Here is a 15028-nt window from a genome sequence, read left to right as displayed (position 1 = left end):
TTGAAAAATACAGCCATGGCAGTTATATTTCACTGTGGCTGAAAACAACTCCACGATAATTGCTTTTTCCAAGGTTGTCAGAAGCATAAAATCAATTTCCTATTTTCTTTGCAGAGATGTGAATTTCTAATTGGTACCATACTCTTCTCAAGTGGATTATCGGTGCATTGTGAATAGATTTTAGCCACTGGGTACTGAATGGGTACTAGCTGTTTTGGGACCCTGCCACCAGTGATGTAGAGTCACTGGGAAGGAAGCTTCCTCACTGCTGTCAGGATAGCCACCAGGCTCTGAATGCATGTTGGAGGCTTTGTAGGATTTAGGTGGTGTTACTGTCTGTCCTGATGTGAAGGGTGGGGCTCTGACCACATAAGGCCAATAAGGTTCTATAATTTGGTCGGGCACATGGAGACTTGCACTGGAGAGGGTCCAGGTGGCTCATCTCCCAAGCCTGGGGAGACAGGGCTGCTTTTTGGTGATCCAGATCACTGATGAACAGTTACCATCCGAGGGAGGGAGGGTTCTGTTGATGCTGTGACACATGTACATGCTTAAAGAGATGACCATAAGACTGGATTGTACAGCTGGCTTTTAAAGGGAAGGACCAACGGACAACACAGCAAACAGATACAGACCACATGTTGACATGAAGGCTTTTGTTCTTTATCTGACATTTACATGAGATATAGGTTCAGTAATGCTACTGACATCTGGATGAAAAAAGTCCTCTTTTATAAAAAAAAAAAAATAAGTTTGTTTCCCCCACCAACTTCATGAAAAACTCTCGCACATTCAGTGAGACAAATGTAGAAAGCCAGTGGTAAGTTTCACCCAGAAAACTGTTGTTTGTTTTTAGTTTCAATGGTTTTTCATGTCAGTGGGGGAAATTTCAAAATTACAGACTAGTTACATATTAGAAAAATTAGGAAAAATACATATGTACATATAAAGCCATTACCCCAGCAATTTTTACTGGTAGGTCCAAGAGAGCAGTCTGTCTGTTCAGGTAGACTCAGAGCAGTGCCACAAGCATGCCAATGTTGACTGGCAGTTCCACCTCCTCCTCTGTGTAGGGCATAGCCTTCACCTCCTCTGCTGGGGCCATTAGGTAGGCCACGTGCCCCATACGCTGCTCCACGCAAGTCAAGCAAAGGGGGCCGCCCGAATCCGCACCTTCAATCTGCAACGCGCACAGCATGGAAATAATCACTGTACACACCGCCCCACCACACTCTTCACACGCTCTCAGCATAAACACTTTACTGACAATGGCCTTTCACCATAAACACTACTGAAATGAATGCATGACTGCTCTTTCTTACATCTCATCTCAACTGAAAAGCCGAAAAAACTAAGTAGATTTACTTTAGCTGAGAGGAAACATTGGGTTGAACGTACCCTGCATGCATTACACAACATTGTGAGAGCAAACTGCTGCTGTGTTGCAGTAATCCAATACTTCACCTGTGTTATGAGTGTAAAAAAACGTACATATTTTATGGGGATCTTGTGCATACTGAGAGCAGTGTCCTCCCTGATGCGGTTCTGGCAGTCCTTAATTGAGCAGCAGGGCGGCTGTCCGTCTCTGACCAGGGTGCTGGTGAGCTCTGACCGCAGGAAATACTCCTGCAGTGCATGTACACAAAGAAGGAGGGAGGGAGAGGGGGGGAGAGAGAGAGAGAGAGAGAGAGAGAGGGGGAGGGAGAGAGAGAGGGAGAGGGAGAGGGAGAGGGAGAGGGAGAGAGGGAGAGGGAGAGGGAGAGGGAGAGGGAGAGGGAGAGGGAGAGAGGGAGAGGGAGAGGGAGAGGGAGAGAGAGAGGGAGAGGGAGAGGGAGAGGGAGAGAGGGAGAGAGAGAGAGAGAGGGAAAGAGAGAGAGAGAGAGAGGGAGAGAGGTGGAGAGAGAGAGAGAGAGAGAGAGGGAGGGAGAGAGATGGGGTGGGAAGGAGAGAGAGAGTTCTAAACAGGAAGTAGAAAACAACATGCTCTGCAAAAAGTCATCATTTTAACAGTAAGGGGCTCCTTGTTATGCACTGCCCTGTGGGTTACCCACCAGCAGGAACCAAGAGGGTTATCGGGTGGTCCTCCCGCTGACCAAAGCAGAGTTTATAAAAATGTACCTTTTACTGGGAGCTGTCCTTAACCAGGGTGGCCTGTAAGCGCCCTGCTATGTTTTTACTTGTGGCAACCATGTATCATGACAAGAGAAAGGGGGAAAAGCTGACTCACCCCAGCCAGAGTCAGAATGTTCTGGATGGTTTTGGTGATGATCAGAGTCTTCTTGGCCCGCGTCACGGCTACGTAAAGCAGGTTCCACTCGTCTTCCGGGATGTTTGCTGAAAGCACAGCGTTGCAGATCAGGGAGAAGCGCCTCATGCAAGCGGTGCCGTGGCTTCCTCACAGCAATGGGAGGGAGTGTTCAGAGTGGTAAAATGGGTAATAAAACATGGGCCTTGGTCTCGAGCTGATGTACCTCCACTAAGAGATGAACAGAACTGCAGTGTAGAAGGGCTGCTGTTTATGCCCGCAGAGGTGATTCATGCAGCATGCAGTGCTCTAAGATCCTCAGACTGCTGAATGATCACAGGCCAAACTCAAAACGATCTGTGACTTCTAAGCCTTGAAAAGTTGCCCCAGGGGAATATTTTCATAAAGGCACTGTAAGATGTGAGCAAATACAGACCTGGAACAAATTCAGACTCTAATGTGTTTGCCATTGTTGCCAGGAAAGCTGCAAGATGCTGATTGCCCCATTGGCCTTTCTTTTAAAGCCGGCCACAGTTGTTGACTTTGAAACACAATTTCCTTTGAAATACCACCACACTTCTGATGTACTAGCACTTACTAGCTCAAACAACAGTTGTACAAGGCACATTGTTCAATAGTTTAATCTGTATAGCAGTTCAGTCATGTTAAGCACTCATCAATGTATACTGTGGCTAGGTTTGAGTAGAACTTTGTGTGTAGCAGAAAATTGGTCTATAGGAATTTAAAACAAATACTGCGAGCTAATAGCCAGCGTCAAAGTGATTCTTCTGTGCAGCCCTCACACATGCCTGTGTGACTCTTGCCATACAAAATCAATGCTAAATCCATCTCTTACACGTGACACATCTGGTGAGCCTCTGTAGATTATGTCGGGCGCATGGAATTTTGATGAAGTCGTCGGTGATCACAACCGTGTCGAACTCCAGCCCTTTGGACTTGTGGACTGTGCCAAGGATGAAATCTGAGAGGGATAAACGGCAACGGTCAAACAAATACAAAAAGGCTGTAGCAGCAAACATGGAACATTTTATTATTGGTGTGCTGTTATGTTTCTAAAGAAAAGTAGCAAATGGACAGGTGTAGGTACCCAGGAACAAGGGCCTTCTTTCTCCACATTCCATCCCTATATCCTACCTTTACTATTTACCTGCTTCTCTCCCGCTCTACACATTCATCCCACCTGTCAATCACCAAGCTCTGCCACTATCTTGTACATTGTGGGTGTATCCTATCTCTGTTTCTAACCAGCACAGTGCGGATATATATCCCATCTCTGTTTCTAACCAGCACAGTGCGGATATATATCCCATCTCTGTTTCTAACCAGCACAGTGCGGATATATATCCCATCTCTGTTTCTAACCAGCACAGTGCGGATATATATCCAATCTCTGTTTCTAACCAGCACAGTGCAGTTGTGTATGCTGTCTGCGGGTCTATACGCTGTCTCTGACCAGCACAGTGCAAGTGCATTTGCCATCACTTTTTTAATCGGTGAAGTGTGGGAATATATCCTGTCTGTTGCTAACCTGCACAATGTAGGTACTGTATATGTCCTGTCTCTGACAAGTGCAATGCTGGTGTATATCCCGTCTGTGACCAGCACAGTGTGAGTGTATCTCCTCTCTCTGATGCAGTGCAGTTATATCTGCAATCTCCTTTTTATAATCAGCGTAGTGTGAGTATATAAACTATCTCTGTGTCCCACCTGCGGAGTGTGGGCTGCTCACAGAGCAGTTGTATAGGCGTTCGATCAGCTCTGGGATGCGGTGGTTGTATTTCTCCACCACGGCCAGCTTCGCCTCCAGCTCGCGGTCCTCTGTGTGCTTAATGTAGACCTTCAGTCCCGCGTAGCCCCCCTGCTTCTGTCTGCAGAAGGAGCTGATGAACTTGTCCTCAATCACCAGGTTTTCTGTTCCAGGGGAAAGGATTAAACACAAAAAGAGCCTACAAACTAAAAGTATACTAAAAAGTATACAAACTAAACTCTTATCCATGGCTGTTTGCTGAACATAAAGACTTGGTTTGTGATAACCTGACGTTGCCTAGTCAGGTTATCACAAGTTAGCTTGTGGTAGGGCTTGGATAGTGTTATGCTCACACTCAGTGGTCTGGGAGTGTTGTTAATCTGGTCTGACACTGTTGCTCATTCAGCTTGAATGGATACACTTCTGTTCTTTTGTGCTGGAAGTCGCTCTGTATGAGAGCATCTGCTAAATGAATGCAATGCAATGTAATGGAGGCCAGCTTGGGCTGTTCTTACTTTGTGTACATACCCTGTTTCATGTCTCTACACTGATACCCACAGACCCCCGTTTTCAGCAGTAAAACGTAAACGTAAAAAAAAGAGTGACTCCTACTCTGTTTCCGTTCGTTCTCTGGCTGCATCAGGACCCAGATGTCCAAGATTTTCTTTAGTCCGAAGTTGTCGCTACCCTGAAAAATGCAGGTGCAGACCGTTCAGTGGAAGAGGTGGGGAGCTCTGGCAGCCCGATGTGTAAATACCCAAATCGTCAGAGGATTGCGGGTTCAGTCCCTGCTCTTTCAAATACTAAAAAATGGAAACCATTGCCTGTCTGCCTTGATGGATTGTGGGAAATAGCTGGGATAGACTGGCATCCTGCCGGGGGGCAGGGGTGGGGGGTTTGGAGGGAGGCGGGGGGGTGGGTGGTTGCTTACTTTCCTTGTAATAATTAACAGTTTGGGGTTAACATTCCAGAAATAACTCATTCAGAGCGATGAATAAGTTAGATAAGAGAGAAAGCACTTAGGCAACACACTAAATGTCTCCACACTCATAAGTGCAGGGTGGTGTAGAGGGATCTGGAATGTTAAAACACTCACTCCCACAATGTGGATTCGAGGGGGGCCGTTTCCCTCGGTTAGTCTGACGGCCTGGTCAAACACGGTGACGTTGCAGCGGGAGAGGAAGGCCACTGTCCCTTCCCCCCCGCGTCCCCTCACGCAGCCCGATCCAAGCAGCGCGTCAACGTACTCCCCTACGCCATGTCCTGTCACACTCCCTGTCCCAGAGAGAGAAAGAGCCATTATTAGAGTTCAATCACTTTAATTATTTATTTCACTTATGCACTGAACGGTTTACAAGTAAATAAGTTCACTGACAGAAAGGAAAAATATTTGCATCCTTCATTCATTTTAAAGGCTTATAGTATAAATTTCTTCACAGAATAAACCCTTTTGTGTATATGTTTTTGTGTGCTACAAATATCCTTCCCACAGAATCCCCATATTCTCATGGGCATAATATGTCATTCCCAAGTCCCAGAGAATGTGGTCTGCTGTGGAGGTTTAAATGCCTTGTCAGGCTGCCTTCACAAACACAGAAGGAAGCCAAAACATCTGAACAGCCCTGAAACCCAAAAAGATAAAAATGGCAAATGGCTATTGCAGCTCTTTCACAGCCTGGGTCTATACCGTTAACATAACAGAAAAGGCTGTGTATAAAACAGCCGTTTTTTAAGTGCTCAGGTTGGTTAAACATCTGCTGCTATTTTCCTTACATCTGGAGTGAAGAACTTATAACCACAAATTTTAAATAAATTGGACCCTGATAATTACCAAGTCATTTGTGTGAAAAGTAACCTGGTGAAGGTTTTTTTCTAGATACACTATATGGACAAAAGTATTTGGACACCGGACCATTACATTGTAATGACATTGTATTCAAATACATATACTTTAATATGGAGTTGGTCCCCCTTTTGCAGCGATAACAGCTTCCACTCTTCTTGGAAGGCTTTCCACAAGATTTTGGAGTGTTTCTGTGGGAGTCATTCTGTAGAGCATTTATGAGGTCAGGCACTGATGTTGGACGAGAAGGCCTGGCTCGCAATCTCCGTTCCAGTTCATCCCAAAGGTGCTCGATGGGGTTGAGGTCAGGGCTCTGTGCGGACCAGTCAAGTTCTTCCACACCAAACTCATCAAACCATGTCTTTATAGTCCTTGCTTTGTGCACTGGGGCACAGTCATGTTGGAATACAAAAGGGCCTTCCCCAAACTGCTGCCACAAAGTTGGAAGCATAGCATTGTCCAAAATGTCTTGGTATGCTGAAGCATTAAGGTTGCTCTTCATTGGAGATAAGGGGCCTAGCCCAAACCCTGAAAAACAGCGGTGGCCAAATACTTTTGTCCATATAGTGTACTTTTCTGTAAATGGATTTACCTTCCTGACTCCCACCAACCAGAATCTTCTCCACTTTTTTACAAACATCCAAAACAGTAGCTCCAACATAAGCAATTTCAGGACCAAATCTGAAGCTCTGGAAAAGAACAATGGTGTTAGTAAGCATTATATTCAAGTATGTATTACAAGTCAGCCTATTCCTGGAGTTTGACATGTTTCATGTTGTTGCTGAACTATAAATTGTAAGGAAAAATACATGTGGTGGTATTGGTATTGTGCTGCTCTACCTGGGTGAGGCAGTGCAGATGAGTGTGAAGTATTGTACCTGGGTGAGGCAGTAACGGTGAGTGTGGTACTGTACCTGGGTGAGGTAGTACAGGTGAGTGTGAGGTACCGCTTGCAGGGCGTTGATGGCCCCTCTGAAAGTGTAGATCTGCTGGTGAGGGTCACCCACAAGGACCTTCCCACATTCCTGGGAGAGCAGGATGTCCATGACCGCTGGGTGGACAGTTCCACAGATGGGGCATTAGCGTAGGGCCTCCCACTTCCCTCACTTAAGGCTAAACAGAAACTCTGCTTCCTGTTGGCCTGGATCCGGTGCTCAACCTTTTTGCATTTGCCATCTGTGCACGCCCATGGTGACAGTGGGAGTGCACTTCATATCACGCATCAGTATCAAGTTTTTAATCACTTAATCAGTGGGTATGTTCTGACACCATTCTCGGAGCCAAGATTCATTTCAGGTCCTGATAAATACAAATTAGACTTTAAAACCAAGAGCAAACATGACATCTGAGAGGCACATTCATCAGCAAAGCACTATTTTGCTCACAAAGGCTGGTCATTTCTTTTACTTTGCTCCCTGAAAGTTCTGATTACATTCTGTGGACGGTCTGTCCTGACGCAGAGGTGAGAGCTCTCTTAGGAGGAGTGGCCGGTGAACTTTATGGTACCTGGGGTGCAGTCCTGTGCTTCGTCAATGAAAATGACATCATAATTCTCCAGGCGTGGTTTCTGCATCTGCCACAGTTTGAGGTACCCTGGAGAGACAGACACAGGGGCCATTACCCAATCAATTTCTACATGTATAGATTATAAATACAACTACGAACAGTAAATCTCAAAAATGTGTTTTTAATGACATTTTGTTTTTTTGTGCTGGAAAATGGACAACTGACAAACGCATTAACTTTAATCTCTGCTTTTGATGTCTGCTGCTACATACTAGATGGGCCAATCACACACTGTGGAGTCACACTCACCCTCTGGCCTTTTACCTTCACCTGTACAGTCTTGAACAGTTCCAGCCCATCCATCTCACAAAGGATAGACACACATTCCCTGCTATACTTACTAGCAAGCCTTGGTGCCAGGAAAAATTTGATTATCTAAGAATCTAAGAGCATTCTGGTACCACATACAGTACCAGTCAAAGGTTTAGACTCACCTACTCATAAAAAGGTTTTCCTTTATTTTTACAATTCTTCACATTTTAGAATAATAGAACAGACATCAGAACAATGAAATAACACAAATGGAGTTCTGAAAATTATGAAGTTATGGAGTTATGGACTAGGAAAGTGTTATATTATTAATTATATTTTTTGATTCTTCAAAGTAGCTACTTTTTAAATTAAATTTTTTATTAGAAAAAAATTCATACACAGGCATAATCTTCATGATTAATATTTGTCTAACAAACAAATGTTTCCCATTATCTTAATCAGGTGTGTCCAAACTTTTGACTGTTACTGTAAGTGCATTGGGATCCTCCTCTCCTGGGATCACTGACTACTGCAGGGTCTCACGGTTCAACCAGTAGCATAATATCAGTTTTCTTTCTTCAGTGATTAAATAACATCTTTACATGCAGACAAACAAATACTCACAGCCTAATTCTCAGAGCAGTACAGGTATGGGGTATGCACCACCAACCTGATAAATCAACCGATAGCTAGAATTCACAATTGTGATAGATATGGAGATCACTTTCTTAGGGGTGGGTAGGGCAGGGTTTGCGGCACGCTTGAAAGACAGACACAGCTGCAGCTGGGCACAGTTTGAGGTACCTTGGAGGGGCACCGAGGGGGTTGTTGAGGATTGTGTTTTTTTGTTTACCGTCATGGGTCATGTTGTATCCTGCCTGCTTCGTTGGTCTCAGTTCCATCATTTTATCCCATATGTTCTGAGCATCCTTCACAAACATCTGTGGCAAAGAGAGGGGTGTTTTTTTAAATGATTGATTGTCTTAACACACACCCTTACTTAGGATCATTTGCATATCGTACATGAAACACTACACACTTGTACACAGCTGAACATTTTACTATAATATCCCAGGATCCAAGCTTAAATAGCTTGCTCAGGAATATTCCATTCGTCATAACCAGGGCCTGGAGTTTTTCTTCACTAGATGGCCTGTGGGACTTTCCACCTGCACTTCAGTTGGACAGTAAAAGGCAGTGTCGTTTCTAGGGTTAGGGTTAGCTCTGTACCATCATCTCTTGGTGGCTTGGCCGTTTGAACTGTCCGTTCGTGTTCTTGAACTCGCGTGGTACATGGTCGATGCTGATGCGCTGGTCGGCAGAAGCGAAGAAGGCGTTGATCGTTTGGGTCACGACCTTGGCGTTGACAAAGCCACCCCTGCCTTGCGGGAGCACCCAGGCCACCGAGAACGGCTTCACGTTGCTGAAAAGCTTCTTCATCCTCTGGTACCTGTGAAAGATGAGACCTTAACAGACCTAACCAGTGTGCTCTGGGGCACCTTCACTAAATAGTCACACTGTCCTCTAGTTGCCATTCAAAGAAATGCAAAGCAGGACACCTGAACAAATGACGTCACAACGGCATCTCTCACTATTCGAGTATAGAATATCTGATTTCAGAAACATGCCATGGCTTTCCAAGCCATAGCTTATGCTGCTACATTCAATAACCTTCCACCATCCGACAATATTAGTCTTGCATAAACATAGACACCTGTTGTATTTATCCCACCTTCCCTTTCATTTCATTAAAACTGAGGAAATATTCAGAAATATTCATTTTCTGTTGAGTTCTGAGAAAATGAACTTCACAGTGTTGCTGGCTGTGAAGAGCCATGGCAAAGTCTCAGAACAGAATTGGGGTACAGGGATTCAGGGTAACAGTATAAAGAGTCAGAGCAGAGGTGGGGTGTAGGGCAATATACAGACGTGGGGGTAAAACGGGGGTACAGACAAGGAGGAAGGGTTCAAGGTGGAGTATCTACAGGGTTTTGGATAAGTTAGGTCCGGGCAGGGCTCCAGCACCTCCATCCCAGGGCTTTGAACGCCATCGAGTGGACAGTCTTGCAGACCGCGTTTTCAGGGAACCTGTGCTGGGCCTCTTCAGCCGTGGACTTGTTGAAGGCCACATACAGGAATCGGAGGTGTGGCCTCTGCTGGGCGTACCTCACCAGCGTGGACGTCTTCCCTGTGCCTGCAAAACACAGAGAAGGAGAGCGTTTACACGCTGCACAGGAACTCTGGGTACTCTGGGTTTGGTGGCGGTGTGCAAACCTCAACTTGTTTTCTACTTGCTTGGCCTGACACACCTGCAAGAATTTTATTCATATTTCTTTGCCTGAGATCAACAGCTCACCTTTACATTTCTGATTACCCTTTATAACCACTCATCTGAATATTCACAGCAACAACAAGGTTATAACAAGCAGTGTCCAGCGTACGATTACAGACTATCCACTACCCACGCTGCCATCTATTTCATATGGCATTAGGAGATTCTTGCAGAGGACCGCAGTAACAGCCATATCAAGTGGGAACACTGAGCTTCTTTTAAGGACACAAAGTTGGAGAGGCTTACCTGCAAAAGCCATGATTTTGACCATGTGACCTGGCTGGATGTCATGATTGAGGATCTGTTGCTGCTCGTGGGTTACCTGGAAATCCACCCTGTGATTCAGCCTGAAAATCAAAGTGGACCAGGTAATATGAGTGTGTGACACATGACACGAATCAGCCCATTTTCAAAGGGCTATAAAGAATCAAGATTAGGGGATTGGTGCCGTTACCACCCTCCAAGCATTTTGCTAAGACGGCACGTCACCTCTACCAGTTTTGGCATGTGGTAATCAGCTAGGTGATGCACGGCACCCATTCTGGATTCTGGAATGCTGGACCAAAACACTGGGGCTATATTCATGCGTTTCTGTCTACATACAGTACCTGTCAAATGTTTGGTCATACCTGATTAACATAATGGGAGACATTCATTTAAAGACATTTTGCTCAAAAGAATTATGCTTAAATGCTTAAATGCTTGAAATTTGTTCCTTAGACAAATATAAATAGTGAAGTTGATGCCTATATATGAATTACTTTCCAAATTTTTAAAAAATATATTTGGCTGCTTCAAAGAATCTAAAATAAAAGATAGTTTTGATTTGTATAACACTTTTTTGCTCACTGCTTAATTCCATTTGTGTTATTTCATAGCTTTGATGTCTTTACTATTATTCTAAAATGTGGAGATTAGTAGAAATAAAGAAAAACCCTTTTATGAGTATACGTGACCAAACTTGACTGGTACTGTCTGTCTGGGAATGAATGAGAGTCTGTCATCGAGACGTCTCATTGGCTGTGTGTCCTGGGGTCCTCACCCGCTCTGTGGTACTCTGGTGGGAGGAGGGGAATTCTCCATCAAGTGCAGGACATAGAAGATGTTGTAGTGTACCCTGGGGAGTGAACGCATCATGAACGCATTGCTGTCTGAAGAATAAGCACAATGGCTGATCTGGAGAACAAATATAATGGTACAACTACAGCTGTTCACAATGACAATATACCATATACCATCTCTCAATTCATTCCAGGCATGGGGGAAAAAAAATTTCTCATTCACACTTCTTGAGGCTCAGGCCCCGCCCCTGAGTCTCAAACCCCCCCCCCCCCCCCCCCCCGCCTCAGGCCTCACCTGCTGCTGATATTGATGCTGTTCTTCCTCATGGCTAGCAGCAGGAGGGCTACGCAGCACAAGTACTCGGAGACCCCCCCAGGGGACAGCAGGCAACCGGACCTCTTCAGCCGGGTCACCAGGTCCAGAACATCCTTCACCCCGTCAGCCAGAACCAACATCAGAGCCATCGCAGACCACGGGTTTGGATCCTGCGGCCCAATCAGACCCAGTTAATGAATTGGACTTTGTCAGTCTAGGCCCATATTTTCTGTCTGTCAATTGCAACAACTGTAAATCCAACACCTGCAGTGCTGCCAATTGCAAATACCGCCATGAACTGGCGATCACTACTGTATTTGTGTTATTAAGTAATGATAAATAAAGACCGACTTAATCAGTGCTAATAAATAAACACTGTTAAAGGCAGCCTCTGCAGGCTTCTCTGCAATAAGCTGGTGCTTCCTCTTTGCTCCAGTTTTGCTGGGATAAAAGAACACGGGTGTACCTCCCGAGATTCTCCATCCACACAATTCTGTTTTAGCAGCCCCATCTACAGGGAGTACGTACCCCCTGGGTCCCCTGCAGGTCCGGGATCCTGCTCCGAATGCAGGCGGCAGCCTGGGGGAAGAGTCTGTGGGCGCTGACGCAGCGTAGCACCTGCTCCGGCTGCACCCTGCGGCTGTGCTTGAACCGCGACATGTACCTGGAAACCGAAACCGTGGCAACAAGGCATGAAGGGCACAGGAAATGCTCTGCAGATGCACAGAGAAGCCATATCCAGTTGGCAAGTCAGACTACCCCTCCGTGTACATGTGCAGAGACTCACTTCACCATGTTCAGTACACACAGGTCCTCCTTGTCGCTGATGTGATTGTCTGTAAGGATGGATGTGACTTGTCTCACTGCCTCTTCCTCTCCCTTTTGATACTGGTAATACAGCTTCTTCCACGGCACAAACTGGGGAAAAAGAGTCATCAGACATCATTTAATAATCTGCTGCTACATAGCACCTTATCACAAGAGGAAAGACAATGGCCCACAGGCCTGGCTCAGTGTGTAAATAAAAATCCATTAGTATGCTAGGAAAATAACAGAAAGGGAAACCTCGCTTTGGTTGCTTCAGTGATTTGTATCCAAGAAATCAGTAGTAAAAAACAAACTCCTCCCCAAAGTCCCTCAGGACTCCAGCAACTCCAGCTACCAAAGAAACCAATTTTTTTCATGGCCACAGTAGGTTCAGGACCAATTCTACTCCCTGTTCACTGCTGATCACTGTACTAACAATTCTCTTCTCACAGAATAATTACCACAACAGAGTCCGTGCCAGGGCCGCTCCACCTCTTAGCTGCTGGGTGAGTCATTATTCTCCTGTAGCCATCCTACGGAAAAGTGTTTCGTGCCCCAGACAGTGTGTGAGGGGGGCTTCAGCTCACCTGCGGGTCACTGATGATGGCCCTCCAACGCCGGCAGACAAGGCTGATGTGCCGGTACAGGTCTTCTGCGGGCAGGTGGCCGAACACGACCAACAGGATCTCGTCTGGCAGATCTCCCAAGTGCCCCTGGGGCAGTACCTGGCCCTCACTGCTGCCAAGGAGGCCATAGTGAGCATCAGGGAGAGGCTCCACAGAGTACTCCTCATCCTCGTCCTCTTCCAGCTTCACACGAACTGCACCTGGGGGCTCCACACCACTGGTCCCCAGGGGGCGCTGGGACGCCCAACTGCTGCACCCTGCAGTCCATTCCTGTTCCACCTTCACAGAGACAGGACGGGCAAACTCTTCTTCCTTCACAGAAACAGGACGGGCAAACTCCCCCTCCTTCACAGAAACGGGACGGGCAAACTCTTCCTCCTTCACAGAGAAGGAGGGAGCAAACTCGTCGTCGTCCATGAACATGCTGTCTGTGAGGCCCTCCAGCAGGTAGTGTATGTCTTCCTCATCCTTGGGGGTTACCCCACTGTGGGGGCTCCCCTCCATTTTCACGGCTGCGGAGGGCGCTTTCTGGGGACTGGTCCGGAGGATACTGGTCACAGGGAAGAACTTTGTGATGGGCTTCTGATGAATGCTGCCATCCACATCTGAGTCTGTACCAGTGAGAGCAGGACAGGAGAGAGGGATAATGAAGCTTTACGGATTAAATCATTTTGAGGGCTGTCCCCTACAAAAATCCACCCATGGACAATTCTGGGTCAAACATACTGGCATGTTTTCCATAAACTGGTATATTGTCTGTTAATCTAGGGCTACTATTGGCCTCTTGTGACACACTCACTGCCACAGTGCTACCATGTTAGACAAGCTGCTGTTCAGTGGTCTGGCAATATGTCAAAATAGACTCTTCTCAGTAACCACTTTGCAAGAGTAGTGTAAAGGTAAGACTATTATGGAGATGTTAGGGTTCGTGTTTCTGCTTTGTATGGTAAAGACTTAATATAAGTGAAAAAATTCCTGTGACCATTCCTTGTCATGAGATACCTCTGAGTTCATACATATCATATAGTGTGTCATAAATCATATCATTTCTCATTCAGCAAGAATGACCTAATACTGGCAACTTAGGTATATTTAATATTAATGTTTACCTGTATACCTGCCATCTACAACAAAATCTTAGTCCTCATCTCTCTGTAATGTGGCACCCACGTATGTTGTTACCTCTCTTGTGCCTCTTTGGAGGGGTTCTGGGGAACAGGCCGCGGTTGGGGTTTGGCCTGCCAGTGGTCGTAAAGGAAGGCTGGGAGAGGGGACTTTGGTCGCTCCGCCCCAGAAGGGCGCATTCGCAGGCGCTCAGGTGCCTCCGCTTGGCTTTTCCTAAATCAGAATGCAAACGTGGAACAGTAAACTACACCACCAAAAGGCAGATTAAAAAGTACAGAAGCACAGCAGTTTCACACTTCCAAAAAAACGAAGAGACCTAGCTATCTTGGTGAGGTTACCTCTAATTGCCGTTTCCATTGCTGTGGACTCACAGGCACTGGCGTCAATTTCAGCACCTTCGCTGGTGACGGGAACATTAGGGCCGTCTCCCTGACACATGTTCCAAGACAGATATAACATTAGCAAACACTGAATGTAAGTCAATATCGCAAGCACACAAAAACACTTCCTAGCCAGTTTATCTAAGCAGCTGCAAGACAGCTTAAATAAATATAAATATAAATACTACTACTATAACTATACTATACTATAATACTACTACTACTATAAATACTATTAGTAAATCGTACGCCTTTTAAGAGAACTGTAGCCATCAAAAGGTACAATAAAAGAACACGTTTTCATGTAATGTTTCCGTCATGTAATTGAATGTTTTGACCAATTCAGCACAGTCTACGCATTTGCAATCTGCAAAAATGACTTTTAACTACTTGTTTTTTATGGCTACATCGATGATGCAAAGGGTGAAATCGGTTACTAGCTACCTGTAAAATACAGACTTTTATCCTTAATTTTGAGATCTTCAGCCTAAAAGCGAAACAAAACTGCACTTCGTGTCCAATTTACCAGCCAAAACCGCAACTCTCGCCTACAGTTGGCCTTTATGAGCGAAATTCAGAACGGGACGACCAATATTCCTCACTGCGTTTATTCGAAAGCGCGTTCAAGAAATTGTCGGCTACAGAAGGCTGAAGCTGACAGAAAACGAAGATTGTTTACTTCATCAGGCTTAGTAAATCCAAACAAT

At 45.6% G+C, this 15028-nt stretch overlaps 1 protein-coding gene across 1 annotated transcript; it reads right to left on the bottom strand.

Annotated features, from left to right (window-relative positions):
• Positions 1-591: 591 nt before the first annotated feature.
• On the bottom strand, positions 592-14864 carry fbxo18 (F-box DNA helicase 1). The gene is made up of 22 exons (XM_036520102.1): positions 14766-14864; positions 14280-14370; positions 13999-14154; positions 12778-13427; positions 12171-12301; positions 11912-12047; positions 11363-11553; positions 11049-11123; positions 10253-10353; positions 9700-9868; positions 8905-9124; positions 8528-8615; positions 7363-7449; positions 6771-6907; positions 6449-6545; positions 5110-5288; positions 4626-4701; positions 3974-4177; positions 3102-3227; positions 2228-2334; positions 1492-1626; positions 592-1180 (listed from the first exon to the last, which is right to left on the bottom strand). The coding sequence occupies exons 2-22, from the start codon at positions 14296-14298 to the stop codon at positions 1013-1015; spliced, it is 3252 nt and encodes a 1083-aa protein (XP_036375995.1). The 5' UTR covers positions 14299-14370; positions 14766-14864; the 3' UTR covers positions 592-1012.
• Between the last annotated feature and the right edge of the window lie 164 nt (positions 14865-15028).

Source organism: Megalops cyprinoides, chromosome 25, assembly GCF_013368585.1.
Source record: "Megalops cyprinoides isolate fMegCyp1 chromosome 25, fMegCyp1.pri, whole genome shotgun sequence".
In the NCBI taxonomy this organism is placed as follows: domain Eukaryota; kingdom Metazoa; phylum Chordata; class Actinopteri; order Elopiformes; family Megalopidae; genus Megalops; species Megalops cyprinoides.
The sequence above is the reverse complement of the archived record's forward strand: the minus strand, read 5'-3'. Positions and strand labels throughout refer to the sequence as shown.

What these genes read in the sequence shown, in the direction of transcription:
- fbxo18 (XM_036520102.1), bottom strand. An exon ending in CTCGAATCCACATTGTGGGA is followed by an intron (nt 4,702 to 5,109) that starts GTGAGTGTTTTA and finishes TGCATTTTTCAG; the next exon opens with GGTAGCGACAACTTCGGACT. An exon ending in GCTCACCAGATGTGTCACGT is followed by an intron (nt 2,335 to 3,101) that starts GTAAGAGATGGA and finishes CTGTGCTTTCAG; the next exon opens with CAAACATCCCGGAAGACGAG.